Below are 21,621 nucleotides of genomic sequence, written 5' to 3'. Positions count from 1 at the left end.
ATGAAGACAAATTTATTCTCAGAGAGGCATGAATTTCCTGTAAAGGAAAATGAAAAGGAATCAGTTTCCCCTAAAAAAGTTACAAGGATAGGCAAAGCAAAAAAGAAATAAAATCACTGGTACAAACTGTCAGTAAATAAGGCTTGTTTTGAGACATATCTCAGTAATATGTTCAATTTTCACTTTAAAATACATAAAGTCCTTCTGCAACTTAATCACAAAACGACTTTGGAAGTGTCAGATGAAACTGCCAAAGAAAGTCTTTGTTTCTCCCTTTCAGTTCAAGACATATACTGATATGAAGAGATATGATACTGAAGGAATGCCACAGTATTTTTCACAAGTCAACAATAAGGCCTTTCTGAGTAAGAAAGCATAAGCAGTGTTTTAATTCCTCTTTTCCTATTCTAAAAAAACTGCAACATCATGTACAATTGGGTTCCTTTTTACTGATAGCTAACACTAACACAAAGGTAGGGGCATTCAGAGGGAAAAGAAGGGGAACAATTTATGCCTATTTTAGCTGTGGATGTTCAGTTCTCATCTAAGCCCTTCCTACTACACAGTTAATTTCTCAACACCAGACAAGTCACACTAGTATGGCAGAACTGCTGGGTTTTACGTTTGTGTTTTATAGAGCAACAGACAACAGCATGGGGAAGGTGTACGTGCAACAGCCTCCCCTGCTTCCCTATGGAATCAGAACATGGATAACACATCACACATATCCAAGGAAGACTTGGTGGGACAACACAACAACCATGTTGTTCCTCCTCCCTACCCCCAACCCAAAAAAAAAAAAAAAAAAAAGCCATTGCAGGGTTTGGAGAAAAACCCAAAGTCTATAATCCACCTCAAGAATGACACCTTGAAGACCAAAGAATACTTGTTTTCCCTCATCAAAAAAGTCCATAGAAGAGAAAGTTTTCAAAAGATACTTGAGAGGACTATAGAATACAAAATCAAAAAAAAAAACAAAACAACAACAACAACAAAAAAAAATCAGTAAAAGCATGAAAGGACAATAGAGAGCTCATAGAACTGATGATATTGAAAATGGGCTTACTGATGAGTTCTTAGTAATGAGTACTGAGAAGTCTCAATCACTGGTATCAACATCAAACCCACCCCACATCATGCCTCCCCATTCTTCACAATTCACTGCGATAGGCAGGCTGCAATGAGGAAAATGCTAGGACGAAGAGAAAAAAGGTTTCTTCCCAGCTGACAATCTGATGTGAGGATGGCTCATCACAGTTCTTAAACACCTCTGGTTATTAAGGATTTTGACAACCTAGTAGCGTCTTCACCTGTGTTCCCACCTATCTGCTCTTATCCAAGGTGAACAAAAAGCCGCATGCTGTCTGCTCAACTTTTTGTGCAGTTTTTTCTTCAAGGAACACAGCTGCACATCACACTTAACACACCAAGTGCAAGTCATCAATAAAAGGACTGTCCAATACTTCCCTCTTCCTGCCGTACACCTCCTCCCCTACATCAGAACTAACCCTCATACAGCTGCACAGAGAGGCAGATCAGCTTGCTGATACAGTGGAAAAATAACCCACTAAAGGAAAAAAAAGAAGAGCGCTTTCTGTCAGATCAGTGAATAAATCTGATTCACTGCGCAGCCACACAATCACTGCATAAGATTAACCACAACTCCATGCTACCACAGATGCAGTAGCAACACTTATCTTGGTGTGGCTGTCTACAGAAAGCTCAAAATATGCAAAATTTCCTGCTCTGCACAGAAGGCTTGACAGATGGGGAAGTTTACAGAAGGCAGTCAGTCTGCCACAGAAGATGGCATGTTTGTTTATTTGTGAATTAAACCACTGATTTCAATGCACCTCAGACCCTCTTTTTGAGAACACCTTGCTTATTACTTGTGTACAAAGGGACTAGAGCTATCCACAGCCTTTTAGTAGTACTACCACAGAAGAACTACAAGGGACAGAGTTTGAGAACGAAGCATCTGCTGGGGTGTACAGGTACTCTACGTGAATATGCTTATGGTGTCAGTGAGACTAATTCCAAACAGAAGGATGGAGAATAAATTTGACTAGTTAGATAAAATTATATCCTGTACAACTAAACCCTTTTTCGACAATTAGAACTTCTGCTTAGAGATTAATATAATTTCATTGATTTTTAGACTTTAAATAACAAGATGGGAAAGAAGCAGAAGACACAGCCTTTTCCGGTAGGATATTTTTGTTTCAAATACTCTCAAACATTCAATTACAGTCATCAGAGAATTTTATTGCATGAGAAACTTTTCACCTGTCTGCCAGGAAGGAGCCCTGAATTGTGGCAAAAGGGTAGATCCTGAAGAGACTGCCTGAGCGGTACGAGACTCGATCGCAGAGAGAAAATTCATAACTGAAGTTTCCTTAGTGTTATTTCCAGAGGTGTGCATACTGGTATCAAATATTCCTGACAGACCTAGATGGGGGTGAAGGGAATTAAACAAAACAATTAGACAATTCAGATAAACATCTCACAAAAAGCTCAAATAACAAGGATGTACAATCATAATCCACTAAAAATAATAAAAAAAACAACACTTTGAAACATCAGCCACATTATTAAAGTGCATGAATTTTTTACCATTTTAACTGTTTCTCAGAGTTGCATCTTTAAAATGGAACTTGAAGATACATTTTAAAATGTAATTTTAAAAGTCTGTCAAATGTGATGCTCTGAAACAATTAGTACAAATTCTCCCTTCATCTGAAGATTCACCACTCCACATGAACTACTTAAACATTCGGAATTTTCTCTGAAAACTGTTCAACTTCCTTGTACCAGTCTTCTCCTCTGAACACTTGTAGCAGTTTGGACTTCTCTGTGGGACTGGCTCAACAACAGGGTTGGGGTTGCATTCTTTGTTTCAACAACTGTTGCCCTTCCTTCAGTGGCTGGATGGGAAGCACTGCACAGGTGGCAGAGTTTTGAGCAGCTAACATTACGTCAACGCTGCAGGGTCTGCACCTTGAAACTTTCCCCACAATTTCAACCCTCTGTCATGCTGATCAAGGCCTTGGCCAAGAGAGGCAAATACCTGACAGCTTATGACCCCAAGTATCTTTCCCTTGGAAAGTGGGTTTCAAAGTGAGGAGGAAGAGGTCACTCTCTGTCTTCTGCGTACATCACAGACTGATACAGATCTAAGATAGCCTATAGGACCTGCTACTATATTTAGAGTAAATTTTAGGTTTTCCCCCCAGCACTAAACCTTAATTTGCACACGTACATACTAGCAACACTACGTTCCGACTTGCGTTATTTTTTTCTATTTGCTTTAGTCTGAAAGAGTTGGCATGATTTCTGCAGCTGGCTTTGAGGCATACTTCAACATTTTGCCCTTGTGCATAGCCCATAATCCAAAAAGCTGTATTTTAAAGAACAAAAATGCAGGAGTTGAAGAAGAAACAGTAAGTTATAGAGCATAACTGCCTCTTATATTTTCCTTTCCACTTACGACTTTTTTTTTTGAACTAGCAACTGATTGTTAGCTATCTAGTACAACGTCAGCTTTCCTCATACCACTTTCCACCATCTGCATAACAAACACCCTCTGATTAGAAAATTCATCATCTTGAAACTAAGTTATGCAACAGCTTTTTTATTTTTTTTTTAAGCTATTCAAGCTGAAATCTCATAATATAGACAGTTACCAGTAGGATGGTGTGTAGTAGAGTATCCAGGAAGCTGATGAGAAGCTGTGTATGTCTGTCTGTGAAGAAGATCTGTTTCTGAATGTGATGGATGTCCTCCTCCATAGCTTAAGCTAAGGAAGAAATTAAACATTATGATCAAAAACTTGCAGCTGTAGACAACTATGAAATCCCAACAACTAGCCAAAAAGGAGCAGAAATAAAATGCAAGCCCAAAATCTGACAGACGTGGTTGTGCTAGGACACTACTATGAATGTTAAGCAGTTAAAAAAAAGCACTACAGAACCTGATAAGACAAAGTGTGTGTGTGTGGGGGGGATCAATCATGGAAAAGCCTACAGAGGACTAATTCAGACAAAGGAAAGTTTTCTAGTTCAGCTCTCAACCACTGGATGGACGCTTCCTGTGATGATTTACCAATGTAAAGATACGCAAGGCTGATGACTACAAATACATGCCCATTTTAACACTTCCAGTTTTCATTTCATTTAAACTTATAGGATCACATTTAGTACAAAGGCTGAAAGGACTGTGAAGCTGCAGGAACAATTTTGTATTTTTTTTTTTTTTGAGATTTTGTTAATTTCAGTATGATTCTACCAAAATTGACAAGAGCACAAGCGACAGATCTCAGTCTTGTGACCTCCTAGCATTAAAAATAAGTTAATGATCTACTGCTTTCATTTAAAGTTTTGAGCTGAGTCATCTCAATTAACATGATGTTTTGATCAGGCTTATCTGGGAGCAAACTGAAGATAGAGTGTCTGAGCACATTCAAAAGCAAGAACACAGAAAATAAAGAAATGCTATCTAAACATCAAGCAACAACATTAGGAAATGGCCAGAAGTGCTAATTGCCAAGCCTTCCAAGCTTCCACAGACTCAGTTTTGTGCAGCACCTACTAAAAGGAGAAAATGTAAACCTGCACAACTGGGTCACTATTCTGTTGGCTTCTCTTCTTGTCTTTTGGACATGAAATTTACAGGTAGCTGACACTTACTCCAGCGCACGCATGAGACTGATTTAAATTCAAAATTCAATTGTAAACAGATGTCCAAAAACCCAAACTAAACCCGCAGCCTGCTGACTGCTGGGAGCGACTCCGCTTACCCTTTACATCCCCTGGGATGAGGGGGCAGTCGCTGCAGAAGGGAAAATTGGAACAGCGATGCCAGGAACCATGACATCATGGGAAACTCGCGTGGAAGTCACCACATAAAATAAAAGCTGGCACCACCACCAGCTTCACTTCATTCTCATTAGGATGACAGGAGTGTGCAAAGGAGAGCTGGTAAGCCTGCCAGGGTGCCATGACTGCCACACGCTGCACCAGCAGATGTAAGGGACATCACATTGCAGCCTTCCAGATTAACCCCATGCCGGAGATGCACTAACAGCAGACCTATTTCCCATTTCACCAACTTAGAGGATAGAACTGCTCCTACACTCAGTATGCCAGGCGAAGGCACAAACCTGAAGAATAACAAAATTCCTTAAAAGCAAACAAAAAGCTTCAGCTGCTGCATTTTACCTGTTGCTTTTCACAGTCACAAATACATTTTAGAGCATCACCACGCCCCAACTCAGGGTGAGCACACTCATGCACTTACCTCGTCGAGGACAGGTCTTGTGCAGTTCAGCACTATCAATCAGCAATTGATTTTGTTTAAATACTGCCTGAAATCTCTACTGATTGAGTTGTTATTAAGGACAACCAGTAGGCATAACGGGGTGATGTTATGGGTCACTTTTTGGTCTATAGGCTTAAAACGTCATAACATTTCCAGACAAAACCACAACAATAGTGCTCTACGCACAAAGCATCCTGCATTTACATAGGCTTTACTCTATGCAAATATGTTTATGCGTGACAAGTTTTTAAGTTAAAAAAACACAGGCACAGCTAGAAAAAAAAAAAAAAAAAAAACACAAAACTTAGGACATATGATGCTTTCTGCAGATTGTTTTTGTTTTTTTTTTTTTTAAATAAAAATGTGCTACCCAAGAAAATACATTTCTAAACTGAATCATGGTAATGCATGCACTGTTAGCAAGAATTATCTCCACTGACATGAATTCTGATCTTGTGAAATCTTTCCATCTGTAAGTGGTTTTCCTTCATTTCTTTTCAAGTTTTCTCAAAGCACCTATGCACACAGAAGGATGTGGTGCTGGTTTTGCCCCTGTACATGTTTACAAGGCAAATTGTACTCTGGTTATCACTTGTACAGCAGCACATCTTCCTTCTCCCATTTCAGGCTTTTTCAGGAGGAGAGAGGGAGGCTTCCACTGTTCTGGGCTGGGGGGTCTACTCTTGGCCCCAAACATCCTTCTAAAGGGGTCAGACCCACAAAGATTATATTGAGTAATATTGCACCATTCCTCCTCTTACGTTGTAATAGAAATCATTCATGGGCAAAAAAACATATCAATCTTCCTTCACATTAACCACCTGAAAAATTGTGAATTTTAAAAATGAGTATTTTCTTTGCTCTAAAATTGGTACTTATTCTGGTCGGTTGGTGAAGACCGATTCATACATCCCCCCCTGCTCCCTTGCAAGAAACTCCTTTTTTGTAAAGGAAGCGTACAGTACACTCAAAGATTACAAGAGAGCTTAACACACAAGCTTATAGATATGAGGCAGAACACTAAACGATAAAAGCAACTTCTGAAAAAGGTAGACAAAGATTTAGCAGCAAAGAGAACACCGGAAGACAAAAATAACCTGGAGAACAGCATCCCAAAAACCTTGTTAGTTACTAGTATCTCAAAATTCTAAAAAAGCTTCTTGAATAAACTTTATTTTTATCGTGAGAATAATCAAAGCATATGATTTACTTTAAAAAAAAAAACAAAAAAAAAAAACTCCCAGTTTAATGCAACCGCAACCTCAAAAATGAATCTGCCTTTCAATAAAAACATTGTATTTATTAGAACGGTTAATTGTTTATTGTATAATTACTTGTTGCTGGAATGTAGATTCTTATCTCAAAAAACCTGCATATGCGCCTTTGGTTTACATAAGCTTATCCTAAACATAAGCAGAGCAATCTGAAAGATTACAGCCTCGGGGTTTCTTTTTATAAAATTAAACTGTTTAAACAGATGAACTTATCCGACTCATTATTTGCATATCAGAAGTACATTAAGCATGGCAAATACCACGATGGCCATCAAGTCTTTCACGCCCTGGTTTCCAAGCTTGTTAGAATACCCTGGGGAGCTCCTCCTTGCTGGGTCACTTAGTGAAGAACCCACGTTCACGCTGCTTGGTACTGGTTGGAAGGTTACCATCAGCTGCTATTTAGTGGCCCCAAAACATTTCCTCCTTTATCGCTCATCTATCAAAGTGATTTTGCACTTCCAGTGGCAACAGCACAACAGGATAATTACTGCTTGAAAGTAACGCAAATTTGGGAAACGGTTCCCTCTGAAGTTGTTTTTCATTTAAGAGGTCCATTCAATCTTAACATAATACCTCAGTGCCCTGTCAGAGATACCCCAAGATTGCATCATCACTTGTCATTACTGTAATGATGCAATCAAAACATTCTTGTCAATGGGAGCAAAACTGACCTAAATACTACTGTTTTTTCAGCTACATCAATTAATTTAATAGAAGACGTTAGCTCTCCAGTAAAATTCCCCACAGAAAACGTGTACCTTGTGCACTTGGTACTAGAACACCTCGACCTCACCTTACAGCCTTCTCGCCTTCTTATTGCCCAGCATTAAGTCTTTCCTGAACCAGCTGGTCACGTATCGCTTCATATTGCTGTTATTAAGATAATTTATTACCACGGCACTCTTCAACTTAATTGCTTTATACAAATTTAGGTCACCAACTGCAAAAGGTTATGGAGTTATATTGCATGAGCCGCCCTCCTCACCTGCCAACACAATTCTTTGCTTTATGCTTTACGCTGCTGCCAGATGCATTTCCTAATTTCCAACTCCAATGAAAGCACCACTTTTACAAGGAAACAAAACTTATTTACAATAAGCACTCCAGATAAAGAGTACATGTAGCCTTTTTTATTTCTCTTGGTTTCTTCAAATAGCCTTGCTCTACCCTAAGCACTCACACGGAATAAAATGCAGAAATAAAGCCACTGGAAACTAGTATCTTAATTTACTCAATATTCGACAGAAAAAGCATCATTATGCAGAAGAAGGTTATTTCATCTACCTTCTTTATTTTCCAAATCAGTGTTCATTAGAGGTTGGCATTATTTATTCATTTAAGGTTAGTGACTGCGCGATTATTTCAGGTCTAGGGTAACACATGATGCTTCTATGGCAAACAGACCAGGACCTTTTAGAAGCAAAATATCCAGGACCTTTTAGAAGCAAAATTATTTCTGCGTGCAATACTTTGTTCTTAGGCAGTTGTAACTTCTGTCTGGTACAAAGGAAAATTGCTCCCCAGATCCAAGCCTTTAAATCACAGGGCATTTTCAAAGTGCTTCAGCTGCAAAGGCTGCACAAAGTGAAACCGGTCAGCCAGAAGACGAGCAGTTTCCAAAACACAGCACCACTCTCTGGCTTGCAGGGCTGAAACCCAAACCGATCCAACCAAGACAAAAAGCAACAACCCCGCACACACCATGCAAACGGCCAGACCTGAGGTCAGGGAGGGAAACGATCTGATTTCATTTCGGGGCAGCCTACTACCTGGGAACAGGAGAAGCACCAGGCATACAATCTGCCTGTAATTAAAGCACCAAAGCAGAGAGAAAAAATGCACTGATACCTTCATGTTGACAAGGAAACACCTTATAACTCATACTTTGCATTTTTTCTGACTTGAGATGTATGTGAAATAGGGGAAATAATACTCCAATTATTTGAAATAAATTTCAATTAAGCTATATTAAAACAAACAAAAACCTTGTGAATTTAGCTATCTATCTGAAGGCCTCTCCCTTCAGGTGGCTCTCTAGCTACCCGACAGCAAGCTCCAGTGCAGAGCAAAGCTGTTCAGAAGTTTCACATACCACAGAACTGAACAACTCATTTCTAAATATTAAACATATTAAAAGCACAAGAATTACATAATTGATAGGCAGCTTGCAGTTTACATCTCTTTTTGTCCGGTATCTGTATTTTACATGTTTAAAATCAAAATTTCAGCTTGCATTATCAACAAACCCATTATCAGGGTCACGTTTAGAACTGTTTAGATTTATATTAGACTTGTTTTGTAGTGCTGTATGCAATGTTTAACACTATGTTTAAGTATCTTTGTTAATTTGCCTTTATTCACAGCATCCCACAGAGGCAGAAGGAAGCAGTATTGCTTGGGAACATTACTTGAATGTATTACAGATTAAACGGAGGGTCAATGAAAGAAGGCACGGCCTCTAGCTACCCTGCGCTCCAACAGCAGCCGAGGTCACCAGCGTTTGCTACCGTCTGCAAGGCACTGCTATCTACTTCTAGGTAGGTACACCTAACCAAAAAATGGGGTTGAGCTTTTATTAAAAAGCGATGACTCCAAGAAAGCAAAGCCATAAACTGGGATGTGCCTAGGAAGACAGCAGTTACGGCAGAGTTTAGTACTGTTCAGAACATTTCATCAGCCCTGATGAAGGCCAACACCCTACTGAAACTTTTAAAGCAAGCCTGTACAGAGAACAGAAAGTGTTTCAGGAACTAATTCCAATGTAAGGAAAACCAACTCCTGTTCAGCACAGATGTGTTTTCTTACTTATTTCAGTGCAAAATTATTTAGGAATATATACAACATGCAATTTTTCACCTCCATATCCCAACCTCAGACATACTGTGAAGAAAAAACAAACTCAACAACAGAAAACACACCAATACTGCAAGAACAAAGTTGATTCAAAGCTTCCAAATCTTGGCAGCTTCAAGAAGAAGAGAGCAACCTACTCACTTGACCCTCTCATTAGATGACACAAAGAAGAGATGGTCCTTAATATTTGAAGGTTCAACCAACATCTGCACGAAGAGAAAGAATACTATGCAGTCTAGAACAGTTATGGTATCCACGAGGCAAAAGAAAAAACGATACTTGAAAAATTAAGTCCACCATTGAGAAATCAGAAAAAAAGTACCCATGAAGTTAACACATCTTAAAAGGTAGGTAGGACGTTCCTTTGGGATGTTACTGCACGTAACAGCATAGATCTTCAGCATTTGCCTGGTTTGTTTTTGAACTATCACATCAAAAAATGAATAATTGTCAACATTTAAAGGTACTATTAATGCTCCATGTTATTCTTCAAGACAAGTGACTTTCAGAAAGATAGAAAACAGATTTACGCTCCAATAGTATGGTATTTCAGTAAAATAGGGAGTAGCAGTATTTTATCCATCACCTCAACTGCATGTTATGTCACACTCACAACCTTTAACATCATTCTAGACTATGATATGACCAAGTTCCTTGAGGAACTTGGGGAAGGAAACACGCCTTACCTCCTCGCCTCCCAGGGGTCGAGATACAGGCTTCCAAGAATAACATTTCAAGGCAGAAAATTACATGCCTGAATGACCAGAAGTTGGTGCTGTTCATGTGATCCTTCACCTGAATACATGTCATATTATGAGAGGAAAAAGATTTCATGGTAAAACAGATCTGGCTCCATTTTATTCCCATGCTAATGTGCCTGAACTCTCTATGCTTGAGCCTTTTAAAAATAAAAAACCCAAAAGTGCTTCAGGAAAGCCAAAATATTCTTACTGGTACTTCAGTACTCGAGTGCAAGTGCTGGCTTGCCTGACTAAGTAACCCACGGAGCTCTTAATAACAAAGACAATTATAATTCTGTTTTCATAAAATCAGTTAAACTATGTCTTTAAACTATGAATGTGAAAAATTAATATTCTTATTCCTATGGAAACAAGCTATTTCTAAACTTTAACTTCAGGTATATGAAAGGATTTGACACACTGTATACCTTAAAAAAGAACATACGGCAATCTAAACTGTGTTTCTGTTGGCATGATCTACATCTCAAATGTGGTACGTTTAGTAAGTGACCTTTTTCTCCTCTCTCCCCCCCCCCTTTTATTTTTTTTTTTTTAATTAAATCAGTATCGGCAAATACCACCACCACTTCTCTTTGCTCTGTAACCTAACCAAAGCAACTTCCCAAAAGAAATACCAGGGTTTACAAAAACCAGACATCCTACGAAAGGCAAAAATAGTCCGAGGGGTGAAGATATTTCAAGTTCAGAATTAAAATTTTAGATACAAACACTACTTCCAATTCCTGAGGCTCTCCACTGCTCCAAAGCTAGCAGCGGGCCAGCAGGGAGCCAGGAGCTAGGGCAGAACCTGGAGCATTCAGGCGCTCCCGTGTGCCCCACAACACAGCACCCCAAGGCTGCTGCCACCCGGGGGAGTGGGAATGCTCTGAGGGTCACACATCTCCCCAGTGCCTTCTAGTTCACTGATCCCTGCAGAAACAGGAGTACGAACCCTGCTCCATGCAGCTTATAGCATGTAAAGAGGTGCAACTATCTCTTCTCGCCTTTTAATTACCTTGGCACTACATTTGTTTAGCCTTTTCTCTTACCTTTTCCCCATGAATACTTTCTCTTTCCCCAGCGTGGAGATAATAGCTGTGATCGTGTTAATTAGTGCTACTTCTCTCCCGCAGAGCTTTACTCACAGTTTTGAAGATTTTTGCAACAGACAGTCCTGGAGATCTGGCACTTCCTCCAACACACGATACTATTCTGCTGTCAGCAGCTTACGCTGGCATACTTGAAGCTATTCTCAAGATCACCACAGCATGAACACAGCTGGCTGAGACACACACGAAAATATTTCATTGATTTTAATAATGAAATTATATTTCAGAATAAAAACTCAGTATAGCTTTATCCGAGGATGTGGCTTTAGCCATGTCAGTGCCTTATTAAGCATTTATTTCAGGTACTGAGATGCTTCACAACCCTTCTCCTCCCACCACTATTACAGTGCCGTAATTTGTGGTGAACTTGAGCATTACCTTTGAGGTACTGTAAGAACGTCTGATACCCATTTCCAAATAAGCCTTTAATTTCCCAATTATACGGAAAAGATAAACTGAAGTTGAGATGTTAATCACAAAAGAGATGCAAATACATGTCCCATCAACCGACAGAGCCACCTTAGGCAACACCTCTTCATCACCACACCTCCAGGCACCTGACAGTCACGTAAACCACGAAATATCTTCTACTTTAGACTAGCAAAACTGAGGTACAAGCACTAATCCACTCAGATTTACGGAAGAGGCCACCCCTCACAACCAGAAACAGAGTTTCAAACAGCTGGTACTGAAATAAGAGTCAATTTCTCAAAGTTTCACTAAACAAGAATTTCCCAGAGCTCTAAACCTTCGTGAAGATCAGGCTTGGCAGATCAGAGCCACGGAAGAACTTGCACAGCATCGAGGCATCGACTCACTGCCTACATCTAGGAACGCAAGCCGCAATATCCTTGTTCATCTGCGCGGCCCATGGTTCAAGGCAACTAAATAGCCTCCAAGTCTTCCAGCAGGCCTAGACGTTTGCTACATTGGTTTTCCCCTGCCCACAACACACTTACAAGGGTTAAGCAGCTCATATGACCTCCTTTAGATTCAATAAAGAGGCATCTCTATGACTAACACCCCTTGTATCCCAGTTTAGGAGGCGTACTCGGAGAAGTTTAACATCATAAAACACGGCTACAAGAGTCCTTTAGAGGCAACATCAGAGGGTGCTGCTCCCTACTTTTACGAGAATGGTTAGCATGGTCCTTGAACTTAGCTCTTGCACCTCTCCATCAGTGGTCTCTTCGTCCTAAAACGGATTGAAATGCACATTTTTAACCTTCTGAAGAGGACTCCGGCTAACACATTGTCAGCAGAGTTTCAGTTCAGCTGAAAATACCATACAAACCCAGCTGCATGGGAATGCTGCAACTAGGAAGACCCACCCTATTCCAAACTGTAGAAAAATAGTTAGAGCTGCATGGCATTTACTTTGAGGAGGGAAAAACATAGCTGTATAAAACAAATTCCCCAAACATGCCCCAAGTATTCACTTTATTTTAGACTTCCTAACTTTCAGGCAGATGTCTAAAACAAAACAAGTATTAATAAAGATCAAGATGGCACACACACACATACAAATTAGAAAAATCCTTTAATTGGTGAGAAAAACTGTATTCTCTTTAGAAGAGAATAAGAAAAGGGAGTTTTCTGGAGGGGAAAAGATCAGAAGGAAATCCCAGCAGCTCTGAGCATCAGTAACCCCCAGGTCACCAGTTCTAGCAACAACTGAAAATAGTTAATAAATGCTTGCTGCTCAGATGCTTAGCAGGTTAGTTCTCTGGGATCGCCCTTTCTATAGCAAATGTTCACAATCAAGAAAAACCTAGCAGAAACGCTATCCTTGGCAGACACTGTAGAGAATAATGAAATAGGAGGCACATAGGAATTGGAGGATTATTCACTGCCTAGCACTGGAATTTTTGACACGAAGAAGAGAGAAAGTAAACAGGATGTGGTGTGAAACACTAAGTTGCCATATTTCTGAAAGGGATTTCCTGGTCAGAAAGAAGTGCAACATGCAACGTGCAGCACACGCTGGTACATTCAGTATCTCCACAAAACATCAGCCCGATTGCACGCACACTGCACATGCGCACTGGTCGTTTGTCTGGCAAGGGCTGAATGCTGAAAAGCTTTCAAACAAATTGCCAGACATCTGGAAATGCTAGACGAAGGGCCAAAGCCCTCAAACCCTTCTCACACAACGCTGCTAGGTGAAAGAGGGCTATCTCCAGTGAAATCTAGACATACGACAGCCCTGTGTAATTCATAGAGAGTTATTACAGAATAAATATTCCTTAGTATCCTCCTATGTAAATATCCTCAGATAAGGGTGCCTAAGGGTGCCTTCTCCCTGCTCGGTGTAATTGGTTACCCTACACAAGTCCTAAGCAAGCATCAAAGGTAGGCATGTAGAGCGAAGATGAAAAACAAGAAAAGCGATGCGGGCAAATAAAAGCTTGTCTAAACATATAGAGGTTCTTCCTGAACTGTTTCGGAATAAGAAAACACAAGTACGCAGGTATTCATGAATAAAAGCTCCTTGCCCCTGTTCACTTTAACCTGTGGCCAGAGAGCTTTTGAGGACACTGAGAGCATCCCCTCACCCGTAACAGCCCATTCAGAGGAAGAAAACAAGAAAGTAATGAAAGAAGAGGTGGCAGAAAGACTAGCAGAAGTAAAACCAAAACCTGCGACATCTAGATACGTAAATCTAGTACTTACTAGCTTAGAGCCGAGCCTTCTCTGAGCACATTATTTCTTTTTCTGTTTAAGCACGCTACGAATTCTCCATCCTCTGTACTTGCACAGCAAGATGTGCTCTGCTGGAAAGGCCAAACGCTGCACGCTGCTCAAAGTTATTTTTGTCACACTTAAGGCTACTCGGGAAGGTTTGTTTGAAGCGCGAGTGTTGATGTGCTGCCTTGTAACTGTATTTATTTTATTTTTAAGCAGATGGAATAGGTAATCCAAAAAGACTTTGTGATATGCAGAGTTGTGAACGCTTTGACAAGATACAGAAAATCAAAAAATCCAAGGAAAATACACCAAATACATATGAGCTCTAGTATTGTTTATAATGAATATAACCCAGTCATAGGTGATTTTTTCCTAACAGGAACAAAGATTTTTCTAAAAACAACCTCCTTCCTATGGCACCACCACGCCAGAATCAACAGCATCTCCAAAAAAAAAAAAAAAAAAAAAAAAAAAAAAAAAAAAAAAAAAAAGGTGGGCAAAAGAACAGAAGCAACAATGGGAAAAGGTTGCTCTCTGGTGATATAAAGTAAACTCCTGCACTTAAAGTAACAGGATGGAAGATAAGATACAGGTACGGGACCAAAAGACTTTTTGCAAAGGTGAAGGAACACAAAACCTCTTTCTTTCAGAACAACAGCGTATTGAGTAAACAGCTGCGAAGCTCTCGGCTGCATGGGAAAGGGCTCTCATCCGAAATATCACTGCTGGTGATCTCAAGACAGGCCCAGGGCTCACCAACACGCTGACTTCCCAAGCAGCGGGGTCTGGGCAGGCACACCACAGACAGTGACGCAGAGACTGAGCCCAGCACCTCAGCGGGGCAGAGGCCTACGAGGCCGCACTGCTCCCGGCTCAGCTCCCCGCTCCTCTGCCAGCACAGCCGCTGGATGCCCGCCTGTCTGTGGGCATAGGCAGTCCCCACAGCTCCCCAGCTCACAAGGAAGCCCCACACCCTTGGACTTGGGGTGGCCATCAACTCAAGGGGGGAGGAGGAAGAGGACAGGGAGCTCCCGCGCCTCACGCGCCATGCCCTCACATGAGGCGTTAGCTCGCTCCTTCCACGCACTGCCCTGTCACCATTCCTCGCCACACGAATACTTCAAATGCTTTCCATGAGGTTGTTGTTACAGTCTTCGGCACATAATTTCAGACATGCCTGTCTGGTTCGTTCTGAAACTTCAGCAAAGATTTTAAGGGGTGACTGTACTTCTGCGCCTGCGGGGAGCTGAGGGGCAGACAGCAAGGGCGTATTCGGCCTCCCTGCTCATTCAGTCTTCAACCCCATCCCAGCTGTCATGTCAGGGTGTACTGGGTACGAGTTAAAGCAAGAAAAGTTAAAAAAAAAAAAAAAAGACAAAGGTTAGCGAGTCCCTGTAAAATACCTGTGCCACACCATGGACTGCTTGTGTTTTATTTTACGCTTAGAAGTGCTTTAAACATTGAACCGTGACAGACAGCTTGGTAGTATTTAAAAGTGACGTAGCTTTTTATGTTTAGAAAGTTTATTTAATCCTTCTGTGCCTTTTTCTTTTAATAGCAAATGTTTTAAGTGTATTGTTTATGAGCTTTAGTGTTCAACATCTGAAACGCTACGCCACAGGGAACTTTCTGTAGGGAACGTGTTGAACAACAAACATGGCTTTTACCTCTCAGAAAATTTCATTTGATTCAAGTTTTACACTTTTCTATATTATCTGCATTTTTTATGGTTTCTATAGCTATGCAGAAGTCTATTATAATTTAAAATTGAGCCCTACCTAAATCGCAATTACCATACCACTGTTACAAATAGCGTTAGCTGGCCAGCTATGCAAAAATGTAAGTTATAATACTTAAATATTATGATTTTTTAAAAAAAGTTTCAGTCTCACAGTTACATAACTTTCCCTATGAACTACCACTGTAACTTATTTGTTATCTTAGATTAGCCGCTATAAATACAGGCCAAGGCCACATTTACAGACATTTGGTTAAGAACCATCTCAAATTAGATGCTATAAGAAACATATGTTTGGGTAGGACAGAGATGGATGAGGACTGCCAAGCTAGAAGAAACATCAGAAACCACGGCAGCTGCCATACAATCTAAGGTAACTGTGCCTGTCATTCCGTCACACACAACACGAGACTTGGGCCCCAGAGCTGAGGTAACAACCAAACAAGACAAGCTCCCTCCACTAGCAAAAATCCTTCTCTGTATGACCACCAAGGAGCCTCGCCAAGTCGAACGCGTACTCAACCAGAAACCTCATCATCGTTATTGCCTTTCTGCATTTCTCGTTCCAAGTAATTACGACGGTCTCTCAAACTATTACACGCTCACTATGTTTTCTGAAGACCACGTCGTTCTCCAGTAAGTAACAAATAAGCGTGACAAGTATTCACTACTCGATACAGGACGGTTCCAGTGATTTCCATCATCGCCCATCCCCGTTTCGCTAACTTCTCCTATTTACGATGGGAAAAGTTATGTCACAGCAGGCCTGGTAAGAGTGTCCTCACAATACTCCGCCACACGTTTCCTTTCAGTTGATAGGAACAGTGCCATTGCACAGACAAAACAGTGCCTGGAAGAAATAAGGAGCAGGATAAAAACCAGATGGTTGAAGTTAAGTGCAGGACAACAGGAGCAACGCTTGCAGGGAGGAGAAATCATTTGGATGAGCTAAGGCTGAACACGGCTCTGCACACAAAGGGAGCATAGCCTGCCACAACATCGCCCACACCACCACAAGTATCAGAAGAGCCAGAATGAAATACTGTTATCTGCATCACCTGAAGGCTGACTGCTTTGCCGCCACGCACCAGATGAACATGACACATGTTTTTTTTAATTTAACATCAGGCTAATGCAGCTTCAGCTGCTGAGATGACTACCTGTCAGCCACAATCAAGAACACCATTTTGAAAATTGGAAAGCCATCTACAACATGAGCTGAAAGCGCGATCAGGACACTCGGCCGCAGCACATCTGCATCCTCACAACTTGCTGCCAGGCTGGTCCAAGCCTCGGCAGTGACAGGCCCAAATCCTGTGTCCCAATTCCCCAGCAACCACCTCCATCCACACTGAGACGAACGGGATCAGCAGCAAGGGAACTAGAAGCACCTCAGCACACTCAGACTGTATTTAACTCTGAACAATTTGAGCTGTGTTCGGTGCAATCTTACCGAAGACAGAGTATTTTAATTCTTACTGAAATGAAGTGAAGCCCAAATAAGAACCCAGTACAAGAGCACTTCAAGCACATACTACGTATAATTCATAGATTATTTTTTTCCTGCCATAGCTACAGTTACAAAAGAAAAGTTAGAACATTTCAGTCAACACCTTTAAAACGTATCATTTAACAGCATCTACACAGCCTCCAGACGAAACTTTTAGGAAATGAAAGCGAGATCATCTTGACACTGCTTCCTAACTCACAGCAAAAACGCTGTTATACAAAGAACAGATTCGGTAAAAAAATCTGTTTCACCAGTGTGATTTTCTTTGGTTAACAGGCTGACTTGTAAAGGCAGCTTCTGCAAGGTACCTGTCTTGGGACTGCTGCCCATGCAATTTCCATAAAGGAACTTCCCAAATACAAAATTAATATTGCTTTAATACAGCATCTACTAAAAATACTCGTTAGATTTCTGAAAGCAGGGTTGGGTTGTTTTTGAACGTAGAAAATAATCAGAAAGCATTTGTCGTTCTTCTAAGACCCTGGAGGGATCCACTCTTGCTGTGCACCACGGATTCTTAATTGACCTGGAAAATACAAAGCTTCTTCGTGGAACAGCTGACACGATCCTCCATAGATGCTGAAAACTGGCAAGAGTGATACAAAAAGGACATGTCACTGCCTTCCAAGGAAGCCAACATATTAACATGACCAAAAGTAGTCCAACGATTAGGAAGAAAGACGAAAAAGAACAGCAGGAGACCTTATTTTGCCATGCAGGCAACTCTGGAGAGAAGCAGGCGGCTTCATGGGGCAAGGCTCCGGCCAAGGAAGCGACCCCTCCTTGTCTGTCAAACAGGGAACCTGGAGCCTCGGGCTCCACAGAGGGCCCATTATCTTCTTTCTTAACACCGGCTTAATTGTTCCTAAAACGCACTGTCAAGGAGGATGGCAATGAATTGGAGGGCACCCAGAAGAAAACTGATGTAAAAAAAAAAAAATATATATATATATATATGAAAGGACAAGAATGGCTGGTAGCAAACTTCAGGAGATGGTGTGTTTTCCTTAATAAGGAGAACATCGCACAGCAAACTGATGGAAGTTCCTAAGACCTGAAAACCTGACAGTTGGGAAAAGGCGCCTTAAAATGGGATTTGGGTGCTTCGGTAAGACTCCAGCCGGCAGCTGGCAGCTTTTTAGCCGCTTTCAGAGCGGGGCTGAGCAGCGGAGCCCGCAGCAGCCACCCGTGCGCTTCAGCGAGCACCGCGCCGAGCTCTGCCGGGCTCCGGCTGCCCACGAAGCCACCCGGGGGGGGCTCCCCCAGCCCGGGACCACCGCGGGCACCCCGCGGGGAGGGGGCAGCGGAGCCCCGCGGGAGCCTCTCCCCGTGCCCGGGCCGGGGGCCGCGCATTGTTCGCCGGGCACACGCGGGGCGCTGCCCCCCTCCCGCTGCCGCCTGAACTCTTGAACCCGGGGCGCAAAGCGGCCGCTGAGGCCCCGCCGCGGGCCCGCCAGGCCCCGTCCCGGCCCCCGGGGCCTTTCCTGCCGCAGCCTCCCCCCTCCTCACCTGGGCTTGAGGCTGCCGGCGCCCCGCTCGTAGGCCCAGGCGGCGCTGGGCTGCGCGGCGGCGGGGGCCAGCGGCTCGGCGAAGCCGGGGGTCGGCGCGTAGTTCCTGTCCATCAGCGGGGCAGGGCGCGGGGCCGCGATAGCAGCAGCAGGAGGAGGAGGAGGAGGAGGAGGAGGAGGACCGGGGGGGGGGGCTCCGCTGGGGCCCTGCGCGCAGGGCGGCGGCGGCGGCGGGGAGCGAGCGGGGCGGCTGCGAGCGGCCCCCCCCCGCCTCATGCGGGCCCGGCCGCCGCGGCCCGGCCCCCCCCGCCCCGCTTCTCTCCGCTCCGCTCCCCTCCCGCTCAGCGGCGGGCGGCGGGCGGGCGGAGAGCCATGTCGGGCTGCTCCTTCCCAGGATGCACCTCCCCCGCCACGGCCCGCGGCGGCCGGGGGCTGGGGGGGGTTCGGGGGCGGCCGCCGCCGCCGCTGCTGGAGCCGCCGCCGCCAGGGGGAGGAAGGCAACGCCGGTTTTGGGGCTGAGCCCGGCGCTGGGGCTTTGTTGGAGGGGCCGGGGCGGGGCCATCTTGTCCCCGCCGAGCGCTGCCGAGCCCAGGCAGCGCCGGGCAGCGCCGCCGGACGGGGGCAGCGGGGCTGCCGACAAGATGGAGGGCGCCGAGGGGGGACCCGAGGGGGGACCCGAGGGGGCTCCGGGGGCCGGGATCAGCCCTGGCAGCGCGGGGGGGACGCGGGCAGCCCGGCTGTGCCGCCCCGCAGCTTGTCGTCATCCTTTTACAACGATTTATAACCGCCCGATAACGTTTTACGGGGGGTTAAATAATATAAAAACGCTTTTTTATTATTTTTTCATATACTTTTTCAACAAGCTACGGTCTTTGATGTTCTCTCCCTTCTTGCGTTCCTCAGGGCTTCTCAAGACGAGCACCGCAGGCCTGGAGGCTGAGTTGGGCTGGAGCAGAGCGGCGGGGCGCTGAGGAGAGGAGAGGAGCAGGCCGGAATGACACGGAAACACGGCCATGGAAACATCTCAGGCCCACAAGGGGCAAACAGCCCTGCTTTGGGCTGCGTGGCTCCTAAAAGAGAGCATCAAGCAGGGAAAGTGGGTGCCCACCCCACAGACGTGGGTGGGAAGCGAGGGCAGCATCCGTGTGGGGCTGGGGGCATCTCGCCTTTCCCTCAGGCTGAGCACACAGGGGCTGAGGTAGGGAGGAGGAGCAGCAAGGCCCCAGGAGCGAGGATGAGGACTCCGAGCAGCGGAGAGGAAAGAAGAGAGCACCCGAAGGCGTCGGCCTTGCTCTGAAGAGGAAGGTGTATGCTAATGATTAAGTAAGTCTTTTGAAGATTCAGTTTGTAGTACTCCAGGCGATGGCAAACCGCAGGGTGAAATGAATTTTGCAGTGAAATGCTGACGTTAGAAACTTTTGCCTACGGCTAATCAAATTAGATGGCCTCCCCCCCCCCCCAAAAAAAAAAAAAAAAAAAGAAAGCACAATATAAATGAATATATCAACACTGGAATGAAAAAGGGGAACAATCAATGTTAAATGAGACAGTGATAAGGTAAGGGATTTTAAGAGGAAAAGCTGAGGCTCTGTTCTTGTCTTGCCCAGCTTCAAGCAAGGCCAACAATGGGAAGAAATCTCTCCTTGGAGCAGGAAGGAAAGGGGAGTGCAAGAGCCATCCGCACCTGAGAGGCTGAGCAAAGTCACTGAGAGGCCAGGGCAGAGGGAAGAGAGAGAAGAAAAGAAGCCAGCCAAAGACAGAAACCAGCAGAGTGAGTTTCCCTTGTGTTTGCATAAGTTAGCACCTGTATGGCTTGCAGCTGGAGAGTGTGCGTGCGCGGTGGGGTGCGGGGGGGCCGTTCCCCGGGAAATACAAGGGTCGCTGTTTTACATATGAACGAGGCCTGATGATAGAAAATGCCTCCAGTTTTATGCTAATACTGAAGAACTTGTGCTGCTGATGCACTGAAAGTAGCCTTGCCGTTGGCAGAAGGGCCTCCAGTTTTTTTCTTAGATTTCCCTGCAGGATATCTGCTCATCTCCATTAGAATACCACTTCCACTTGAAGTTCATTGTTTTGCTTCAAATGCCCCTGAGGAAAGACTGATACCTGTAGGTAGGTGGAGCGCAATCCCTTTTCCACCTAGCTGTAGTGGTTGGTTGCAGCATGTTAGTGTGGAGCTATTGTACAAGTTTCTTGCCATAATTTGCGACAATATGCTAATAAATTGTAAAACTACCGGTGTTTTATTCAATTTTTTTTTTCTTCAGTTAACGACAACACAAACCTTAAGGTATACTGTAACGTTGTGTGTTTTCATTCCAGGTTATTTCTCTAAAGAGAAGGTGTAGATGTTAATACTGATATGTGACAATAAGGTCTCTTTGCATAAGAAATGCCACACAAACATCCGTTGAGATTTACTGGCAGGAGAAAAGATATGCAGAAGTTATGATAGCTGTTCTTAAGCTTAGTTTCTTTTACATAGTTCTTACAGAGGTTGAGTAGACTGAGAACACCACCACTGATGTTTGTAACCACAAGGTAAAGTCATTTTATCCAGCAGTTTGCATTTCCTGTGTCGGAGAGAAAAATCGGTTCTCCAGAGCTTAGCTTGTGAGACTTCTGCGGTTTTCTCATCAAGCTGATCCCTGCTGCTTGTTGCCATCCTCTGTGTTGGAAAGTTGCATTGAAGTTTGCCTGTTTTATCTTTTTGTAACAAAAAAGTTATTTAGTAACTTTATTCTCTGCGACAACAAAAGGGTCTGCTTAGACTAAGTGCTTTTACATCGTCTTTGTATCTGTGCCACATGCACAGCTTTTCTGACAGGTCTCAGAGTGCCGAAAAAATATTTGACAAATCCTGTTAGTTACGTGTGTTA

At 43.5% G+C, this 21,621-nt stretch overlaps 2 protein-coding genes across 12 annotated transcripts in view; one reads left to right on the top strand and one right to left on the bottom strand.

Annotated features, from left to right (window-relative positions):
- Positions 1 to 19,166, bottom strand: part of QSER1 (glutamine and serine rich 1) — a 46,038-nt gene extending 26,872 nt beyond the window's left edge. For 3 of the 5 annotated variants that reach the window (XM_038180508.2, XM_072039216.1, XM_072039217.1), the window contains exons 1-3: positions 18,741 to 19,166; positions 3,684 to 3,796; positions 2,287 to 2,448 (exon numbers count right to left, since the gene is read on the bottom strand). In XM_038180508.2, coding sequence (XP_038036436.2) covers positions 2,287 to 2,448; positions 3,684 to 3,796; positions 18,741 to 19,015 — 550 coding nt within the window. In that variant the 5' untranslated portion in view covers positions 19,016 to 19,166. Of the gene's footprint in view, positions 1 to 2,286; positions 2,449 to 3,683; positions 3,797 to 10,132; positions 10,242 to 18,740 lie in introns of those variants that run through there. The other 2 variants (XM_072039218.1, XM_072039219.1) reach the window with 2 other exon arrangements.
- The window catches only part of CCDC73 (coiled-coil domain containing 73), a 92,104-nt gene continuing 88,324 nt past the window's right edge, over positions 17,842 to 21,621 (top strand). For 5 of the 7 annotated variants that reach the window (XR_011809829.1, XR_011809830.1, XR_011809831.1 and 2 more), the window contains exons 1-2: positions 19,240 to 20,062; positions 20,347 to 20,510. The gene's annotated coding sequence lies outside the window, so the exon portion shown is untranslated. Of the gene's footprint in view, positions 18,340 to 19,239; positions 20,063 to 20,346; positions 20,511 to 20,728; positions 20,979 to 21,621 lie in introns of those variants that run through there. The other 2 variants (XM_072039221.1, XR_011809828.1) reach the window with 2 other exon arrangements.

The sequence above is a fragment of the Anas platyrhynchos genome, chromosome 5 (assembly GCF_047663525.1).
Source record: "Anas platyrhynchos isolate ZD024472 breed Pekin duck chromosome 5, IASCAAS_PekinDuck_T2T, whole genome shotgun sequence".
NCBI lineage: Eukaryota > Metazoa > Chordata > Aves > Anseriformes > Anatidae > Anas > Anas platyrhynchos.
This window is presented reverse-complemented; position numbering and strand designations above follow the sequence as displayed.